Source organism: Primulina huaijiensis, chromosome 16 (assembly GCF_012295235.1).
Source record: "Primulina huaijiensis isolate GDHJ02 chromosome 16, ASM1229523v2, whole genome shotgun sequence".
Classification (NCBI taxonomy): Eukaryota; Viridiplantae; Streptophyta; class Magnoliopsida; order Lamiales; family Gesneriaceae; genus Primulina; species Primulina huaijiensis.
Genome location: NC_133321.1, coordinates 8,891,701 through 8,914,832, shown reverse-complemented (window position 1 = coordinate 8,914,832; position 23,132 = coordinate 8,891,701). Strand labels below are relative to the sequence as shown.

General features: G+C 37.2%; 1 protein-coding gene across 1 annotated transcript; it reads left to right on the top strand.

The window, feature by feature from the left end:
- On the top strand, positions 1-372 carry LOC140960996 (uncharacterized). Its single transcript, XM_073419323.1, has one exon. The coding sequence runs from the start codon at positions 1-3 to the stop codon at positions 370-372; it is 372 nt and encodes a 123-aa protein (XP_073275424.1).
- Positions 373-23,132: the final 22,760 nt, after the last annotated feature.

Genomic DNA, 23,132 nt, shown 5'->3' with positions numbered 1-23,132 from the left:
ATGCGCTTTGGTACGAAGGGCAAACTAAGTCCTCGATACATTTGGTCGTTCGAGATTTTGGATAGGATTGGTGATCGAGCTTATCGTCTTGCTTTGCCACCAGAGTTGGATCGGGTACATAATGTCTTTCATGTTTCTATGCTCCGTAAGTACCTCTCTAATCCATCCCATGTTCTTCGGCATGAATCTTTGGACCTTTTGCCTAATTTGAGCTACTTAGAAGTTCCGGTTCAAATTCTTGATCACAAGGTAAAAGTGTTAAGAAACAAAGAAATTGGACTTGCGAAAGTTCTATGGCGGAATCAAGTGATTGAAGAGGCTACATGGGAACCGGAGGAGGAGATGAGGCAACGTTATCCGGATCTATTTTAAGGTATGTAAATTTCGAGGATGAAATTTTTATAAATTTTGGTCATGATATTTCCATGGTTCATTTTATTGGTTGAGAGAAGTATTGGTCAATATGTTATTAATATTGTATATGCTTGGCTATGGCTAATGCTTATAGTGAATGGAAGTATGATAGTTCATGTTATGCCATTGTCTTTAATGTTATATTGTTGGTTAGGGTATTCGAATGGATGATTCATGTTGTAATGGTTTTGTCACACCCTTACTCTATACTTAACATAATTACCATAATCAAAATAGGATTTGAATGATTTAACTATATTATGAAGCAATTGAAACAAGGGGCATCAATTTGACGGTTTATAAAAATTTTGGCATCATGTCCTTACATTTTTGTCTAAACCACAAACCCAAGCAATACCATATATACAACTGAAAGGGGATCGATTAAGGTGCCCGTATGCGCAACGGAAGTTTCAAAATAATTTTTGTAGCAAGAAAACCAAACACCTTAAGCCTATAATATGTAGCAAATACGAAAACACACAAATGTCATACATAGAGTGTTTAGAATTTTTACCTATCTATCACAAGGATTGATGTTATGGCTCCAACAAAGTTGTAAACAACTTGACTCTTGAAGGTCGACAATCTACAAGCTTCCTTCTTTCTTTCAAAATAAGGTCCACCTCTAACAAGGTAGATCCACTCTAATTTTGCACTAGAAAAATTAAAGCATTTATCTTTGAGAAGTGTAGGATTTCCTCAACAATTGAAGAACAAAAATTGGAGAGAATATGTGTGTGAAATTTCGACCACTATGGTGTATGGTGTAGGGGAGAATGAGTTGTCTTGGTTGTGTATAAAGCTAAAACCCCTTTTAGCATGCCAAGCCTTGAATATTGAAAAAGTCGTCTCCCAACTCTTCACCTCCCCATGCACATTATTTTTATTTGGGCATGTAACAATTACAAAGCCCATGGACTTTTATTTAAATGTCTCAAGCACATTTGAGACCATTTAACATTTACTTGATTTTACTCAAGCCCACTAGTTTAATAATTATTTCTAATTGGGCTCTACAAGGCCCAATGTAATTTAATTAATCCAACACTTGAATTAATTTAATTATTTGGACTCTACTAGGTCCACTAGTGTTTAATTAATTCAACACTTGAATTAATTTAATTTAGTCCATAATAATGTTTATGAAAATCACAATTTTCAAATACATTATTTATTTGGCCAACTTTTAAGTTAGGAACACTTTCACAAATTAAAAGTTACATTCCCCTAATAGAAGTCGTACTTCTATTTTTCTTTACGCTTATAAACTCCTTTATAAGCCCTTCAACACATTGAACTATTTTACTTCCCAACGGGATCTACAAAGTTAGCACTTGTGTGACCCTCAATGGTTCATTGATACAACTAGCCGTGGGTTCACATCTCCATGTGATTCGGACTAAACATGTCCTTATACGAGCATACCCCAGTTGCTCCATTCTTAATTATCAACTCCTTGATAACAAGAACGATAGAATTCAAGTCTGATTGTACCCAACCAATCATGTTAAATGCCTAGCAGCATCGCTTACATGATTCCCTATGTATCAAATGATAGTGCCTGCAAGAACCATTCAATTATGGTTAGCGTACAGTACGGTCCCTTCAACTCATATATCCCGATCGATTCGACGACCATTGGTATATCGAGAGTTGTCAATGAATCGATACTATGTGTCATGTTGTAGTTGCATCGACGGTGTAATCTATGAAACCCCTTTCATAATTACCACCATACTCTGATGAGAGATTTCATACTACATACACATAGGATATCCATACCCGAAGGTAAGCGGTGAATCCCCGACTACAATGCATCGACTCCTATATGTTTCGACAAAACACCCAACCTTGCCACCTGATGACCCCATATGAGTCGGTAAACAAGTCAAAGAGCAATGCTAGCACATAGAGTCTAAATGTTGTCCCGTGTCATAAGAACTAATGGTGTACAACCATAAACTAGGACGTTTCCACTCGATAAATAAGAACCACTTGGAAAGTCCTATATGGAGGATTGTTCAGTGTACTCTACAAGGAGTACCTATCTGCATGCTCGGACATCACAATGTTCCCTACCAATGAAACATGGCACTCACATCGCAGATACTAGTCTCAAACTCGAGCGGCATATATCCTTCTTAGCGGCGGCTGAATCGACTAGGAACTGTTTAGAATTTACAGTATTCCAAATATGAGTTTCATGATATTCATCATATGAGCATCTCATATTCTTTCGAATATTGGTATATTCAAGAACTTTATCTATGCAACATGCATGGGTATACAGATAAAGAAGTGCCAAAACAATAATTTCAAATATTATTAAAATAAAGACAGTTTATACATAGAGTTTCATTGTGAACACTTGGCCAACACTTGGCTCGACGTGCACCTACTCTAACAATCTCCCACTTGCACTAGAGCCAACTACCCATATGCTTCAAACCCATCGTTTCGCGATGCTTCTGGAATAATGGTCCAGGTAAAGGCTTAGTTAGCGGATCAACAACATTATCTGCGGAGTCGACTTTGTCAATCGACACTTCTCCTCTTTCCACAATCTCTCGGAGGATGTGGTGCTTTCTCAATACGTGTTTGGACTTCTGATGAGACCTTGGCTCCTTTGTCTGAGCTATAGCTCCCGTGTTGTCACAAAACACTGGGACAGGAGCAACTCCATTAGGAATGACGCCTAACTCTTGGACGAAATTCCTTATCCAAACAGCCTCCTTTGCTGCAGCTGATGCAGCAATGTATTCGGCCTCAGTGGTGGAATCCACAGTACTATCTTGCTTGGAAGTCTTCCAAGAGACAGCAGCACCATTGAGCATGAATACGAACCCAGAGGTTGACTTCGAGTCATCGATATCGCTTTGGAAACTAGAGTCGGTATAACCTTCCAATTTCAGTTCTCCACCCCCCATAGACCAAAAACAACTTATTGGTCCTTCTCAAAAACTTGAGGATGTCTTTCACAGCTTTCCAGTGTGGAAGACCAGGGTTCGATTGATATCTACTCACTACACTTAGTGCGAAAGCCACGTCACGACGTGTAGATATCATCCCATACATGATGCTACCAATTGCAGATGCATAAGGAATGCTTGTCATCGCCGCTATCTCTGCATCAGTCTTGGGAGACAAAGACTTGGATAGGGACACGCCATGACACATTGGTAGATGTCCTCTTTTGGACTCATCCATCGAGAACCGCTTCACGATGGTATCAATGTATATGGACTTGGTGAGACCAAGCAATCTTCTTGATCTATCTCTATAGATCTGTATTCCCAATACAAAAGATGCTTCACCCAAGTCCTGCATCGAGAACTTACTTGCTAACCATATTTTAGTTGATTGCAATATTCCTACATCATTCCCAATGAGTAAAATGTCATCAACATAAAGCACCAGGAATGTCACAGCACTCCCACTGACCTTCTTATACACAGGGTTCCTCAGGATTCTTAGTAAAACCAAACTCTTTGATTGTCGAATCTGAGGTTCCAACTCCTAGATGCTTGCTTTAGACCATAAATATATCTCTGAAGTTTGCATACCATATGCTCACTTCCGATAGATGTAAACCCTTCAGGTTGAGACATGTAAATCTCTTCCTTAATATCCCCATTAAGAAAGGCTGTCTTGACATCCATCTGTCATATCTCATAGTCATACCATGCAACTATGGCTAGCAATATCCTTATCGACTTGAACATTGCAACTGGAGAAAAGGTTTCCTCAAAGTCAACTTCTTGTCTTTGAGTATATCCTTTTGCCACCAACCGCGCCTTGAAATTCAATACCTTCCCATCCGCCCCAAGTTTCCTCTTGTAAATCCATTTACACCCTCTGGGAACAGTTCCCTCAGGTGGATCCACAAGGTTCCACACTTGGTTCGAATGCATGGAATTCATCTCAGATTCCATCGCTTCAAGCCACTTGGATGAATCGGCATCAGATAACACTTCTTTGAAGGTCCTTGTATCACATCCATGGATAAGATCATCATGGCCCTCTTCAAGAAGCAGACCATACCTCAGAGGTGGTCTCGAGACTCTCTCGGATCTTCTAGGAGCTTGTATCTCCTCTCTTGGCTCTTCGGGTGTTGAATCTATAATTGTGGGTGTCTCTATAACCTCTTCGAGTTCTATCATTTCTCCTTTTCTATCTAATAGAAATTTTTTTTCCAAAAAGGTTGCATTCCTAGAAACAAACACCTTTGTTTCTCAGGGATAATAGAAATAATATCCAACTGAATTCCTTGGATATCCAATAAAGTAACATAAAATTGATCGACTATCCAATTTATCTCCCACTACTTGCTTCACATAAGCAGGGCACACCCATATTCCAAGGTAAGAATATTTGGGAGGCTTACACATCCATATCTCATATGGTGTCTTATCAACTGCCTTTGAATGGATATTGTTCAACAACAGTGCCGCTGTCTCAAGCGCATATCCCCAAAAGGATGGCGGCAATTCCGTGAACCCCATCATAGACCAAACCATGTCCATCAAAGTCCAGTTACGACGCTCCGAAACACCATTCAACTGCGGTGTAGCGGGCGGAGTCCACTTCGAGAGAATCCCATTCTCCCTAAGATACTCTGGGAACTCGGCACTCAAGTACTCACCACCTCAATCCGATCGAAGTGTCTTGATGCTTCGTCCCAACTGTTTCTCTACTTCACTTCTGAATTCTTTGAACCTTTCAAAGGCTTCAGACTTGTATTTCATCAAATACACATACCCATACCTCGAAAATTCATCGGTAAAAGTGATGAAGTAGGCATGTCCATGCTTAGTTGTGATGCTAAGCGGACTGCACACATCTGTATGGATCAAATCCAATAACTCTTTTGCTCGCTCCACATGGCCCTTAAATGGAATTTTGGTCATCTTTCCTTTTATACAGGATTCACAAGTCGTGAGAGCATTAATATCAGACATATCAAACCTGCTCACTCCCACTAACTTGTTCATCCTTCTTAGGGAAATATGTCCTAATCGAGCATGCCATAATTTTGCCGAATTTAAAGTATCTTGTTTTTGCTTGTTTGTTGTTGTTATTGCTTGGACATTGTTTAGTGGAATATCTTTCAATTTTAAGTTGTAGAGATCGTTTTCAAGTTATCCAGTACCAATCAAACATTCATTCTTGTAAATGTTGCAAACACATTTGCTAAATAAACAAGAATATCCATCTTTATCAATCGTAGAAATCGAAATAATGTTTTTCACCAAATCGAGTACAGACAAAACATATCTTAAAACTAACTTAAAATCATTGTTCAAAATCAAGTAAACATCTCCAATAGCCTTGACAGCAACTCTTGCTCCATTGCCCAGCCTCAAGAAGGTCTCACCTTCCCTTAGTCTCCTACTTCTACCCATCACGTGCAACTCATTATAGAGATGTGAGCCACATCCGTTATCTAATACCCAAGAAGTAGAGTTAATTGAAATATTTACTTCGATATAGAACATACCGTTTCCAGAACCCTTCTGGGAAAGATATTCTCTACAGTTACGCCTCCAATGTCCAGGCTTCTTGTAGTGAAGACAAATATCAGCAGTCTTGTCAGCCTTCACTGGTATGGCTTCCACAGCGGGACTCGGAGCTTGCCTCTTCAAGGGCACGTTCTTCTTGGGACGTTGGAAAGAACGCTTCTTTCCCTTCCCAGGTGGACCAGTCTTCGTACAAGATGAATAGCCCACATAAAGAACCGACTTCTCTTTCTTGATGGTGGACTCAAAGGTAACAAGCATACTCACCAACTCCTCAAGGGTCGGTTCAATCTTGTTCATGTTGAAATTCACCACAAAAGGATCAAATGAGCTAGGCAGCGATAAGAGAAACACGTCGGTGGTCAATTCTGAAGGCAACGTAAGTTCCATGCCAACGAGCTTGTCCACGAGCCCAATCATCTTCAGGCCATGCTCATGTACCGAAGCCCCATCTCGCATGCGCAAAGTGATCAGGTCCTTGACGGTAGCATGCCTAAGAGGACGTGTTTGCTCTCCAAAGAGCTCCTTGAGATGCAAATGAATGTCAGCAGCATTCTTTGCGTCCTCAAAACGCCTCTGCAGCTCATCATTCATAGAAGCCTGCATATAACACTTGGCTTTCAAGTCATGGTCACACCAGTCCTTGTAAGTCTGCAATTCCTCAGGAGTGCAGCCAGCCGGAGCCTCAGCAGGGGGCGACTCAGTAAATGTATATGCTATCCTTTCCGAATTCAAGATGATTTTCAGGTTTCTTAGCCAAGTGAGGTAATTAGGTCCAGTTAATATGTGTTTTTCAAGTATTGCAGATAGCGGATTGCGAATCGAAGACATTGTCAAAATTTGTACTGAAAAGTAAAACAGATAAATGTTATTGACTATTTTAAAATATTTGGTAAGATATAAAGTATGGACTTTTACCTTATAAATATTTACTCCCACTGTTTTGACATCTTTCACTACCCTCTAGTGAAAACGGGAAACTCCTTTCCTTAGTAGGTACGTAAGGTCCAATTAGCGAATTATGATCCCGAATAATATCAGCCAATCATAATTCCTAAAAGGTAGTTTCCAATTGCATCACCATGCAACCCTCTACGTAAACTTTTGTCTCACGTTTGATTAGGACCCAATAATATGACGTCGTTCATCTTTACGTGTCAAGCCTTACCCATCGATATTGAACCTTAATGGACGGTCGCCATGAGTTCCCTCAATAATATGAGCCGAAATCATGGGAGTTCCACGTAGTTCACATCATAATGTCAATGGATGTCACAGCTTTCCGGTGTCCAAGGCCCCCCAATAATATGAGCCGAGCCCGGAACACGTGTAGCGTTCACCATGCACCCATTGTCGATGGAAGACATAGAAATTATAAACAACTTTATAATTCCCCTTTTCGGGCTTGATATTAATTTTGAATCTTATTCAAAATGAGGGTTTTTTTTAAATTTTGAAAGATCTCATCATTAATTTTATTTAAAAGCTCGCCATGTTTGATCGTATGATTGCCGGATTCATGCAACTTTGTTATTATCATAATAATAACGCACATACTCATTATTTATATCATATCATGCATATATTATAAACAGTAAACAAAACAAAGATGATCAATCGCCCCAAAACTAATGGCCCGTGTGAGCTAAACACGGGCCTAGGTCCAATCCTAGGGAAATACATGGGATGCAAATGCAAATTTTACATAAGCTTCCAATATTTACATGTCTTCAATCTTCATAATTATCAAGGCCACCATCTTACAATCTTGATCTTCAACTATACTAATATTTACAAATAAATATCCATGGCAAATAGGGATACATCTCATGGGGGTGGGAACGGGCCATAAACCAAGCCCACTTTACAAATTGATAATTATTACAATCATTCAACACAAAATATCCTAGCATACACCTAGCAAATTGAGCTTGGGCTTTTGATCATCCTTCATGCATAATATCACATATCATACACCATCAATCAATTATCACAATAATCAATTGATCTAATATTATATATCTTGATCCAATCACTAACCGCCACGATTATAAACTAAATTAACAAAGTATACAAACTCCTTTGTCTACTTTATAATTAATTTATTTATAACCGAATTTCTTATAAATCACAATTTACTATAAACAATTAAAGTCCAACTTCAATTATTTATTTCATGAGAAAATATTTGCAACCTTTGTAAATTTAAACTTAAAGGCCCAAGGAATCATTTTTCACCAAAAACATTTTGGCCCATTTAAATTTCACAAATATGTTAGCCATCTAATGGCCCAACAACTTCAAGGTCCATGACACTTAGATAATCCAAAACACTTTTGGAAACCCTAGTCGTCATCGCCATCGCCGGAGCTCCGTTGCCGGATTCCGGCCAACTTAAAATATTTTTTAAATTTAAAAACATGGGGCTGTTCAGGTAGCCCCTCGGGCTGCCCTTGCTGCCCGAAATGGGCAGCCCTTCGGGCAGCCCGAGCTGCCCAAAATGGGCAGCAACATGCTGCCCGAAACCGCCCCACGACGGCCTCAATTTTTGTTGCGAAATTTCATCTCATGTGGTTAGAAATCGACCGCAATATAATATCAAGTATATGCTACACAAAATAGTATCTTTAGCCCTTGATACCACTTTAAAGGGGATCGATTAAGGTACCCGTATGCGCAACGGAAGTTTCAAAATAATTTTTGTAGCAAGAAAAACGAACACCTTAAGCCTATAATGTGTAGCAAATACGAAAACACACAAATGTCATACATAGGGTGTTTAGAATTTTTACCTATCAATCACAAGGATTGATGTTATGGCTCTAACCAAGTTGTAAACAACTTGGCTCTTGAAGGTAGACAATCTACAAGCTTTCTTCATTCCTTCAAAATACGGTCCACCACTAACAAGGTATATCCACTCTAATTTTGCACTAGAAAAATTAGAACATTTATCTTTGAGAAGTGTAGGATTTCCTCAACAATTGAAGAACAAAAATTTGAGAGAATATGTGTGTGAAATTTTGGCCACTATGGTGTATGGTGTAGGGGAGAATGATTTGTCTTGGTTGTGTAAAAAGCTAAAACCTTTTTTAGCATGCCAAGTCTTGAATATTGAAAAAGTGGTCTCCCAACTCTTCACCTCCTCATGCACATTATTTTTATTTGGGCATGTAACAATTACAAAGCCCATTGACTCTTATTTAAATGTTTTAAACACATTTGAGACCATTTAAGCTTTACTTGATTTCACTCAAGCCCACTAGTTTAATAATAATTTCTAATTGGTCTCTACAAGGCCCAATGTTGTTTAATTAATTCAACACTTGAATTAATTTAATTATTTGGACTCTAATAGGTCCACTAGTGTTTATTTAATTCAACAATAGAATTAATTTAATTTAGTCCATAATAATGTTTATGAAAATCACAATTTTCAAATACATTATTTATTTGGCCAACTTTTAATTTAGGAACACTTCCACAAATTAAAAGTTACATTCCCCTAATAGAAGTCGTACTTCTATTTTTCTTTACGCTTAAAAACTCCTTTATAACCCGTTCAACACATTGAACTATTTTACTTCCCAACGGGATCTACAAAGTTAGCACTTGTGTGACTTTCAATGGTTCATTGATACAACTAGCCGTGTGATAAACATAAAAATTTTACATTAATTAAATGTTTTATAATATAATTATATAGTTTTTGTTTTATTAAATGTTTAAATATTATATGTTTTATAATAAATTGTATAAAATATAAGTTGTTGTGTAATTACAAGTTTTTACTATTTTTTACAGGTTCAATAAAACAAGAATAAACTTGACGTTGCAAATGGGATTAAGATGATTCTTGGACCTGTAGAAAGTTGATTATAATATCTACAATATTGTTGACAAGCATGAGATAAAAATTCTCTCACAATTGGGATCAAATTAAGCAACAAATAAAGTTATCAAAGGAGTGGCAGTTTTACCATGCTCTAGTATTTTGACCATATCTCTCAAATTACTTGGTCAAATGGTTTGAAAAAAATACCACAACTAGACAACTCAATTATCCACATGTTTTTTTTTATGTGAAGAAGCAAATTCTGAGAAGAAGATTTTCAAAAGTGATGTGTAATATAATATAATATCTTGGAAACTAATGAAGACTTATGTGTAAAAAATTAATATTTTATTTGTGGTTGTCTCCCCAAATTTGGCTATAAATAGGGGTGCATTGTAATGTATTAAGATATCCCTCATTCTATGAACAAACCTTTGAGTTCATAATATTTCTCTCTATATTTTTCCTTTATTTCTTCATTTAAATACAATTAGCATGTTAATTTCATATTCAAAGTTTTACACTTTGAATAATGAATAGCTAACTTCCTAAAGTTGAGATGATAAGGTGAAACTCTTGGCATGATAATAAGGTTATTAAAAGGTAAGAATCTATGTTTTATATTATTTAATCATTATTTATTGTTTATGTTATATTTATTTCTTTAAGCATTTTTATACCCTACTTATAAGTGGGAGTTTTGATTTATTGTTGCTATATGTTACACTAAATTCTTGGAACCATTTAAATGTTAGTTTGGTATTACCAACCATTTAAAGTGGATGCCTTGATTTATTATATATAAATATATTATAATATTAAATTCTTGGAACCATTTAAATGTTAGTTTGGTTTTACCAACCATTTAACTTGGATTCCTTGATTTATTATATATGAATATATCATAGTATTAATTTATCAGTACCATTTAAAATGTTTGTTTGGTTTTACCAACCATTTAAAGTGGGAACCTTGATTTAGTGTTTACAAATATATATAGCACAATAAATACTTGACCACATTTATAAGTTTTGGTATGTATTATATACTTATAAGATAATAATTTATAACATAATATAAATATGATTATTTAATATATTGGAACCATTTTATTAAGTGGATTTCAATATTGTTCGTTAATGTTAACTTTATTAAAATACCAAGAGTGGATCCTTTAATCTCAACTACTTAAATTAAAATTTGAACAATTAAAATTTACCCATTAAAGATTCAAACAATTAAAATTAAAAAGAACCAAAACAAAAACAAAACAAAAAGACATTGTAGTGGACTTGTAATTACTTTAGCTTCCCTGTGGATACGATATCGGACTCACCGAATTATACTACTTGTGGAAAACCTGCTCTTGGGAGTGCAACAATCAAAGTGACAACACTGTGGGTTCACATCTCCTTGTGATTCGAACTAAACATGTCCTTATACGAGCATACCCCAATTGCACCATTGTTAATTATCAACTCCTTGATAACAAGAACGATAGAACTCAAGTCTGATTGTACCCAACCAATCATGTTAAACGCCTAGCAGCATCGCTTACATGATTCCCTATGTATCAAATGATAGTGCCTGCAAGAACCATTCAATTATGGTTAGCGTACAGTACGGTCCCTTCAACTCATATATCCCGATCGATTGGACGACCATTGGTATATCGAGAGTTGTCAATGAATCGATACTATGTGTCATGTTGTAGTTGTATCGATGGTGCAATCTATGAAACCCCTTTCATAATTACCACCATATTCTGATGAGAGATGTCATACTACATACACATAGGATATCCATACCCGAAGGTAAGCGGTGAATCCCCGAATACAATGCATCGACTCCTATATGTTTCGACAAAACACCCAACCTTGCCACATGATTACCCCATATGAGTCGATAAACAAGTCAAAGTGCACTGCTAGCACATAGAATCTCAATGTTGTCCCGAGTCATAAGGACTAATGGTGTACAACCATAAACTAGGACGTTTCCACTCTATAAGTAAGAACCATTTGGAAAGTCCTATATGGAGGTTTGTTCAGTGCACTCTACCAGGAGCACCTATCTGCATGCTCGGACATCACAATATTCCCTATCAATGAAACATGGTACTCACATCGCAGATACTAGTCTCAAACTCGAGCGGAATATATCCATCTTAACGGCGGCTGAATCGACTAGGAACTGTTTAGAATATATAGTATTCCAAATATGAGTTTCATGATACTCATCATATGAGCATCTCATATTCTTTCTACTATTTGTATATTAAAGGACTTTATCTATGCAACATGCATGGGTATACAGATAAAGAAGTGCCAAAACAATAATTTCAAAGATTATTAAAATAAAGACTGTTTATACATAGAGTTTCATTGTGAAAACTCGGCCAATACTTGGCTCTACGTGCACCTACTCTAACAACAACAACATCAACTATATTTTCATACACAACCATACGCCATATTGTTATACATATAGTCATAAACATTGTGAAACTTGTTCAAACCCTAACATAAAATCCATTGTAATAGATATGCGGAAGCTATACAATAAGAAGTCCCGGTTCTTGTCGAGGTGAGGCACGTCACAAACATCCATTGGCGAACTGACATCCTATTTCTCTTCACTACCTGATCCTGTAATACATGAGTTATGTGAGTTTATAAAACCCAATAAGTTTGCACTTATACGTATCAATATGCGTAGAAGGAACATACATATCAAGTCGTGATCAACAATGAATGTTTAAACCATGTCATATCATAGCATATATTCATGTTCATTTTTGTACTTGAGCCTCATTAGTTGACCTGTACCTTGCTTTATTATATAGCTACTACTGTGTTGGACGTCATGGAGCAACCTTTGGCAACCCCACGCCCCATGAACATATATTGGCCAATAGGTTTGGTAGACTTAAAAGCACCCATGATGTCAACAAGCTCTATATCATGTAAAAATCAATCTTTTTCTTTTCATGTTCATGTTCATGTTCATAACATAGCACCCATCATCAATATTCATGAGTTTCTTACATATTTAATACATAACAATGGAATATGGTGCTATATTTTCATCAATAAGATACTAACAATGTACATATAACAATAATCAATGGGAAGTATTTGAAATTATAATATTACTCATTTATTACTTCAAGAACATGCCAACTTACAGTCCAAGCGTACGAATACTTGTTTGAAACGATGTTTAACAGTCCTATGCTGTCAATAAACCAATAGTTCAGTTACTATTTCTATACAAAGTGAAAGTTACCCCTATACATGTAGAACAATTAAAGGAGAAGAAAACTTACACCTTTATAAGGTTCTTGTGATGGAGAACTAACTTTTAACTTCAAACTAATGAAAAAAAATGAAGAAGGGAGCTTTTGGAAGAAGTTTCCTTGGTTTCTCTTGAGTATTGCTGAGAAAGGAATGAAGGAATGGTGAAAATGGCTCAAAGAAGTCGAAACTTATCTTTTTCTATGCAAGGCGGCGCTTGGGCGGTCATTTTCTACTGCTCGAGCACGGAACATTCTGTCCAAAACCAAAAATTCAGAACCAGTGGCACTTGGGCGGTCATTTCTTACCGCTCGGGCGTCGTTCTACGCACAGCCACATCAAAGATCGCTCCAGAAATGTCTCTTTCGTTCATAATCTGGAAAAGTGGTAAACACGAAAGTTGTAGCCCTATGTCTTGTCTTGAATATCAAATTAGTTTCAGGTCATTTAGAGGTTTCAGTAAATAGTTATGCCCATTCTCCCAACATGTGTCTGTGAACGAATGATGGTATACACGACACACTTTGGGGCGCTTTTGGCTTGTCTTCCACAATGATTTGGACAAAACCCAAAACATGAAAGTTGTAACATTATATCTTAGATTTCTAATAGTTATGGCCTCACACAATTTGGATCAATATTCAAATCATTATGCTAAAACACGTAAGAACTACCATATTTTTATCTCATTTCCTACTAACTTCATTACACTACTTCTACCTACACCTCTTACTATCACTATTTTAACACATATTCATTCTCAATACACCAAGGAAAATATAAAAATCATGTTCAAGCTCAATATTGACACCTCAAGCATCACAAGAAATCTAATGAGTCAAACAACTACATAATAAACCACATAAATGCATTATTATAATTTGTACGAGTAACCGGGCATTACAGGTTTGATGTTATGAGTTAATTGATGGTTGTTGGATGGTTTGAGTTTGTGTTGGTATTGGATTTGGTGGAGGTTTTGGAGTGCATGCTTTGATGACTATAGTTTTTAGAAGATTGGAGTGCAGAAATGATATGAAAATTATGGCAGTTGTTAAGGTTTTTAGCATAATAATTTGTATATTGATCCAAATGATGTGAGGCCAAGTTCATTAGAAAGCTAAGATCCAAGGCTACAACTTTCTTGTTTTGAGTTTTGTTCAAATACTTGAGAAAGACGAGTCAAAATTGGGCCGAATTGTGTTATGTGTACCGTCATTTCTGCACTGACACATTTTAGTAGAATGGGCATAACTTTTGATTCAGACCTCCAAATGACATGAAACCAGTGGGAGATGCAAGAAATGACATTAGGCTACAACTTTAATTTGACCATTTTGGCCAATTCGGAATTTCTCTGCAGTAGCTTCCGCGCATATGCGCGAGCGGGCAGCAAGGTGTGCGCATATGCGCTGGGAGAGGTCGCGCATATGCGCCGCTTTGTCCAATAGTATAACTGGGTTTCCATATTTTTGGGCAATGGAATCTCTTATAATTACCCCTTCTTGACATTTCTATTCACTTCTTTCCTTCTCTTTTCTTCTCCATCGATCAAGGCTCCTTCTTCCACAAAGTTTTCTCTCCTTCACCTCTCTACTTCAATTTCAAGAGTGTTAGTAGCTTCCATAGTTTAATCTACCCAAGTTTCAAGCTCCAAGGTAAGGGAACCTCTTCTTTTGAGATTTTGGCAAGTTTTTGGGGATGAAGGTAGAAGTGAGTTGTGGTGATTTCTTTGTTGATTGGTGATGTTTAATGGTTGAATACGTGTAATATATTGTAGGAAAAACTTCAAGATCATCCTAGCAATCAATTTCATATTGGATTGTAAGTAGAAGCTTTCCCTTCAAATGCTCACATGATTCTATGTATAAAAGCCATGTTCCTTGAGTCCTTGCTCCTTCCATTGAACAATTGTTGTTATAAATGATGTTTTTTGTTCATTTTTCTAGTAAATTCCTTGATTATATTGCTAAAGGAGCTAAGGACAATTCTACACCCACAATGTGTTTGTGAAATTGCCTCAATGAAGTTTCTATGGTTAAAGTGAAGAATTGATAGTATTTATATACATGTTATTGGCCAATATCATGATGAAGGTGTATCCCTCACAGTTTTGATATTTATATCAAAAGAGATACTTTACATAGGTTCATTAAGGGCCTATCTCATGCCACAGGTCACAAGTCACAGAACTATCAATTACTTGCTTTAATCTACGACACAAGATACCATCTATATTGTATTTTACACTTATTCATTGAAGATCGTATATTATTGATTTCATTGCTATAGCCATGTTGTTCATTGCCATAGTCATGCTATTTCATTGTCATAGCCATGTTGCTTCAATTCTATTTTTATTCATTGTTGTGCCCAGCTTTCTACTTACTGAGTTTATAAACTCATTCCAGATATATCATGTAATGCAGGTGAAAAGCAGAAGTGACCGGGATTGTTGGAAGTGAATGAAGTCATATGTCAAAGGAAGGGGAAACTTTTGGAACAAAAATATTTATTTTGGCTTTTGATTAAAACAATGGTAGTTATAAGTTGATTGGCTCATGTTTTGATGTATAGGGTTGTTTAAACATTTTTATTTTGCCAATCTTTTTATATAGTGAATTGGGTTTTGAGACTATTTATGTGGAAGGGTTATTTAGGTAAGCTTATTTGTGAATAAGTCATGGCAAAATTTTAATTATTTTAGTTTTCCCTATTAATTGCAATGCTTCCACATGTGCGCGAGGCTCTCTGTCTCGCTTTGTGTGTCGCTGTGTGCGGGCGTTCAGAAATTCCCATCATTTATTGCTTGAATAATTTTCCTATGACACCCAAACTTACTCCCCTGCATCACGAACCCTTCGGCACTTTATACCTTGCTTGAAAGCCCTTCTTGATTGCTCATGACTCCCTGTAGTGCCTCATAGAGTTTTTTTAGTCGTCCCCTAGTGATTTGTCCCGCTGGCAACTCTAATGGGTCCCATGCTTTTCTCGGAGCTTGACCTTCTATGATCGCATCATCCTCCCCTTCTTGAAAAGGATTTGTCCTCAAATCTTGTTCATCACCTACATCAAACAAATAAAAATCACTAACATTAAATGTTGAACTCACGTTGAACTCATCTGGCAGATCGAGTTTGTAGGCGTTGTCATTGATCCTTTCAAGTACTTGAAATGGTCCATCACCCCTAGGTAATAGTTTTGAACACAACCTATCTTCTTAGGTAGAAAATAGTATGTACCTTCGTGATAGCGCTTCGGCCACTACGTTTTCTTACCTTGCTTATATTTGATAATGCATGAGAATGTCCCCACGAATGCCACCCATTTGGCATGTCTCTTGTTCAACTTCTGTTGCCCCTTAAGATACTTTAAGGATTCATGATCCGTATAAATCACAAACTCTCTAAGCCTCAAGTAGTGCTGCCACGTTTCAAGAGTCCTCACAAGCGCATAGAGCTCCTTGTCATATATTGGATAGTTAAGTGCTGCTCCATTAAGCTTCTCACTAAAGTACGCCACCGGCTATCCTCCTTGCATCAGAACTCCACCAATACCTACACCTGAAGCATCACATTCAATTTCAAAAGTATTAGCAAAGTTAGGCAAAACAAGTAAAGGAGCATTAATTAAGTTTTGCTTAATAATATTAAAAGACTTCTCTTGCTCCTCGCCCCAATGGAATGTACCGTTCTTCTTGATCACCGCCGTCATTGGTGCTGCCAGTGTGCTAAAATCCTTTACAAACATCCTACAGAAGCTTGCAAGACCATGAAAACTTCGAACTTGACCAACAGTAGTAGGCATTGGCCAATCTCGAATGGCATTTACTGTTAGAGTACATGTCCGGCAAGCCAACTGTTGGCTAGGGATTTTATTGACTCAGTTAAAATAAACAATCTTTATTTTAATATAATTCATTATTTCATGGTTTGTCATTTATTTATCTGTATACTCATGTGAACAACATAGATAAAGACCTTGATTATACTTTAATACAAATGAATCGTAATTCGATGTTGAAACTCATTTGTAAGCACTGTATAACCTAAATTCGTTCCTAGTCGATTCAGCCACATAAAACATGGATAAATGTTGCTTGAGCTCGAGATTAGCATCTGTTATGTTGTGTACCGCGTTTCTTGGTAAGGGCATAGCGATGTCCAAACATGCAGATGGGTAGTCATACGATGATTATACCGAACAACCCTCCCTCGGACTTTCTAAGTGGTTATCATTCATCGAGAAGATAAATATGTGGTTATGATTGTACACCATTAGTCATTACGTCCCGGGACAACACTGAGACTCTATATGCTAGGGCTGTGTTTTGACTCGTTTACCGACCCCAGGAGGGTCATCAGGTGGCGAGATTGGTTACAGTTGCGAAACATGTAGGAGTCAGTGCATTGTAGTCGGGAATTCACTGCTCACCTACGGGTGTAGATATCCTATGTGATATGATGAAATAATAATGCATGAAATCTCTGACCATAGTATGAGATGTACGTTAGAGAAAGAATTCTCCAATTGTACATGCAATGCCACTATTTATTCTCAAATATGAGTCACATAGTTCTCGAATTATTATGTAGCCCTCGATGAACAAATGGTTGCAGATTCGATTGGGATATATGAGATAAAGGGACCGTACTGTACGTTAATCATATCGACTTGTTCTTGCAGGCACTATCAGTGATACCTAGGGAATCATTGGGCGATGCTGCTAGACGCTCTTACCATGATTCGATGGGTTTAATCAGAAATATGATTTCTGACATTCTCATGATCAATTGTTGATACATAGAATGGGGTACATTAGGGTAAGCTCGAATAAAAGATTATGTCTTGAATCATAAGGAGTTGTGAACCCACGGCTAGCTGTATCCCTGAACCATTGAGGGTCACACAAGCACTGGATCATTTGTTCCCGTTGAGAGAGTAAATTCATGATTATTAAATTTTGAGCAAATAAATTCAAAGAGCTGAATTTATGAGATAATAAATTCAAGAAGTTGAATTTATGAAATTTGGAGAGAATAAATTCAAGAAGTTGAATTTTTAAAATTTGAGGATTTAATTTATGAAACTCAAAAGTTGAGTTTATTAAATATTAAATTTTGGAGGTGATAAATTCAAGGAGTTGAATTTATAATTTAAATATTAAATTCAAATGTTGAATTTACAAGGGATTTAAATTAAATGTAATAGATATATGTATAATAGGCTTGTAGGAGTACAAGACCAACATACATATTATTAAGGTTATTAATTGGACTTTAAAAGATTAATTAATTAATTAAAATAGTTGGACTAGAATAATTAATTGATTAAGTCCATTAAATATTTAATTTAATTAATGGGCCCTAAGATTATATATACGTGTATTAGGATTTGGGTTAAAGACAATTCATTCACAATTTTTGAAAAACCCTAGCCACCACCTTCAAGAATTTCGAAAATCCCCTCGCTCAAAGGCATAAAATTTCGGCCACTCTTATTTGAAAAGTAGTTTGAGCCGCCTCTCAAATTTCGATCTCCTACGTAAAAACTTCTTTCAAATATTCTAGTATTATTTGAAAGAGGAACAAATCTTCCAGTCGTGGACTTGATAGAAGGATTGAAAGAAAGAGTTCTTGAAGAAAGTTCGTAAGGATTCATCAAGAGCTATATCCGCCTATACCGGATTAGTTGGAGCCAAGTGAATTAATTCATCAAAGGTATAATTCTAACACCCTATGAATGTTTTGGTAGTAAAACCATACGAGTGCTCAAACAAATATATTTTGATTGTCAAAATAAAATAAAAATTTTAAACTTCTGCTGCGTTTTTGGCACGAGAAAACCGAGATCCAACACTTACCTTGTCTTCATCCACTTGTATACCCTGTGAGCTTACCACAAAACCAAGAAAGACAAGTTTGCTTGAACAAAAATCACATTTCTTCAAGTTAGCATATAAATTTTCTCCCCTTAGTGTGATTAGCACATGTACCAAGTGTTTAACATGCTCATCTAAGTTTTTGCTACACACTAGGATATCATCAAAGTAAACCACAACAAATTTTCCTATGTATGCACGCAAGATATGATTCATTAGCCTCATAAAGGTTCTAGGAGCGTTATTTAAGCCAAAAGGCTTGACCATCCACTCATATAACCCGTATTTTGTTTTAAATGCAGTTTTCCACTCATCACCTTTCCTCATCCTAATTTTGTGATAGCCACTCTTCAAGTCAATCTTGCTAAAGACACATGCACCATGAAATTCATATAACATATCATCTAGCCTAGGTATGGGATGCATATACTTGATGGTTATATTATTAATTGCCCTACAATCCACACACATACGCCATAAGCCATCTTTCTTAGAGACTAACAAAACAGGAACAGCACAAGGAGACATGGACTCACGCACAAAACCTTTATCTAACAACTCACTTACCTGCCGTTGAAGCTCTTTAGTTTCCTCCGGATTGATTCTATGAGCTGGACAATTTGGTAATGAACTTCCGGGCACAAAGTCAATTTGATGCTCAATCCCCCTCAATGGTGGTTGTCCTTGAGGTATCTCCTTCGGAAATATATCATCAAAATCTTGCAAAAGTGAAACAACAATGCTCGGAAGGAACCCAGCTATATCACTTGTGTTAAGGAGGATCTCCTTGTAAAGAATCAACACAAGTGGTTTATGTGGTTTATGTGTTCAGCCATTTCGTTTTTTCTTTCAAAGGCCATCTCATTTTTTTGTTCACTCTTTTTTTCGGCCTAATCTCTCTTATTTTTTTTCAATTGGTTCTCGAAGACTTTCTTTGGGGACAAAGGAAGTAAAACAATGGGTTCCTTCTTGAGGACTAAAGAATACATATTCTTAAACCCATCATGCTTCACTCGCCTATCATATAGCCATGGTCTACCTAACAAAATATGACAAGCATGCATTGGCACCACATCACACAACACCTCATCAACATAATTCCCAATGGAAAAAGAAACCAACACTTGTTTGTTCACCATCACTTCGGCACAATCATTCAACCATTGAAGCCTATATGGTTGAGGATTCTTAAATGTAGGTAAACACAATTTCTCCACCATATCAATACTAGCCACAATAGTACAAGTCTCCCCATCTATGATTAGATTGCAAACCTTTTGATTTACAAAACACCTAGTGTGGAATAATTTCTCCCTTTGTTTAGTATCCTCCTCCTTCCCTCGGGCACTTATGATCCGCCTAGTCACTAGTGCTTCACCTACAACCGTCTCATACCCCTCATCAGGATCCTCTAACGCAGGCATCTCATCATCATCACCCTCGTCATCCCCCTAACTTTGATACTCATACTCACCATATCCATTCAATATCATTAGCCTCTTATTAGGACATTGGCTAGCAATATGACCCACCTCTTAAAACCTAAAACATTTAATGTCCCTTGAACGATTAAGAAGAGTTTCAGATTTACCTTGCACTCCTTGTTTAGGCGTATCTTGTTTGGTCTCAATCTTAGGCTTGGTCATCACTTTACTCTCCTCACGTTTCTCCACATTTGGTCGTCAAGAAGATGATGAACTCCCTATTTGATTGGTGCGGCCAATTCCTCAACTTTTGAGTTGTTGCTCCACCTTTATGGCCATTTGCACCATCTCGTCTAGATCCAAGTAGTGCCGAAGCTCTAATTGATCTTGAATCTCCCTGTTCAAACCACAAAGAAAACGAGCCATCGTCGCCTCACTATCCTCCTCTAGATTTGCCCTAATCATGACTACTTCCATCTCTTTATAGCAGTCCTCGACACTTTTCACTCCTTGCCTCAAGTTTTGTAGCTTCTTAAACATCTCTCTATAGTAATGATTGGGCACAAACCTCTTCCTCATGACCCTCTGCATCTCATCCCAAGTTTCAATGGGTCTCTCACTATACCTCCTCCTAGTGGTCACTAGTTGATCCCACAAAATGAGAGCGTAGTCTAAAAATTCAACCACCGCCAACCTAACCTTTTTTTGTTCGGAGTAGTGGTGACGTTCAAAAACAAACTCTACCCACTTTTCCGACTCTAAATATGCCTCCGGTTCATATTTCCCATGGAACGATGGAATCTTCATATTAATACTACCCATGTTACCATCTTCCCTATTCCCATCATTGTGTCTACCCCGTACGGCTTCTCTTCTTCCTCTACCAAACCCTCTACCTCGTCCATTCCTACCCCAATTTTCATTTTGGCTCTCCTCATCTCCGCCCAATTCATACTCTCCTCTTCTTCAAGCCTATCCAACCGCTCATGTAATGGCTCAACCTCGGTCCTCATCATTCTACTGAAATGACCGAACAACGCTTCCATTTGAACCTTAGACAAACCTTGGTTCGAACTATCTACTACCTTCCTCTCCATTTTCTAATGGACTTGTACCTGCAAGAAAACATTAGTAGAAAAAAAGATATTCCTCTCCCAAAACCTCACGGTCACTCCAAAGAAAATTCGCTCGTCTCTCCTCTTTTTTTTTTGCTCACAACAAATACTCACCGACCACTCCAATGAAAATTCTCTCGCACTCAAGTATTTTCACTCAAATTTGATAGTTCTCTCGAAGCTGTGCTCAAGCTTTGTATTTGTATATATTAAACAATAAAGTTCAAATCATGAACAATTGTGATCGACTCACTTGGACTGTGTAGACAAGAAATTTGAAAATGATAGTTTTTTTTTTAACTGTGAGAGACTATTGAATATGATTCACTAAAATGAATAAAACAAAATACCAAAACAAAATAATGGTGAATTTTCGGAATTTTTGTATTTTTTTTTTTTGGTTGAGTACAACTCGAAAAATCACAAAAAAATAATCACCAAATTTCGAAAAACTGACAAATAACGATAGAACAAAAACAGATCTGAAAAAAGAACGAAAGAATAAACATATCCGATAATAGAACGAGATAAAAGAGCGATAAACTTACTTGAATTCAATTAGCCAAAGCTCTAATATCAAATGATATGAATCCTCGTACGAACGAAAATCAAACACGATTAATCAAACCGCGCCCTCAATTCAATAACGTTAAAAAGGATTCGTTGTTGTCCCGATCTTTGGAATCAAGTGTGTGCGCGATTTTCACCTCTAAATTATGACAAGTTTAGCAACAAATAATCACAAAGAAAACAAACAAAAACTCGAACGAAACTTCAAAGAACAAGCCAATGACAATCCGCACAAGAACGATCGACAAACGTTACGAAGCATAAACTTTGATAAGTTTGATTTTTGATACAAAGCAAAAAGTTTTTGGTTGTTTGAGAGAAAACTCGAAAACAATTTAATTCAATCTTTAATAATCTGAAAAGTGTGTCAAATTTCGTCCATCTTATCTTTACATATCAAAAGGTTATCAATATCTAGTTGCCAAAATAATTAAAACGCTAAACTAGGAAAGTCTCTAATTTGTAATTTGCGCAGCGCACATATGCGCTCCCAATACTCGTGCATATGCCCAGAAGTCACTGTCTTTGTGTTGGGCAATTTTTTCTCGTGCGCGCACTAGTTCCACGCATATGCGCGGAGTCCTCTGTTCCGTGCCTCTGAAAATCCTTCATGCGCGCCTCGTCTAGCGGATGTGCGCGATACCCTGGGGTTTTTATCTTCTGTGGCCACTTCTCGTGCATATGCGCAGCATACATCGCGCATGTGCGCGAGACACTATGTCTCGCTGTGCGCGGGCGTTTGGAAATTGCCATCATTTATTGCTTGAATAATGTTCCTATGACTCCCAAACTTACTCCCCTGCATCACGAACCCTTCGGCACTTTGCACCTTGCTCGAAAGCCCTTCTTTATTGCTCATGACTCCCTGTATTGCTTCCTTGAATTTATTTAATCGTCCCCTCATTATTGGTTCCGTCGGCAACTCTAATTGGTCTCATGCTTTCCTCGGAACTTTACCTTCTATGATCGCATCAGGTAAACTATTCGGGGCTCCCCGTGGTTTAGTAAAAGGGAGGGGATATTTTATCTTCGTCCGGGGTTCATTCATTATGAACTCAAAAGTGTAAGCCTGATTAGT

Bases quoted from the DNA above. Each gene is read 5' to 3' on its own strand.
- LOC140960996 (XM_073419323.1), top strand. From the start codon at position 1: ATGCGCTTTGGTACGAAGGGCAAACTAAGTCCTCGATACATTTGGTCG.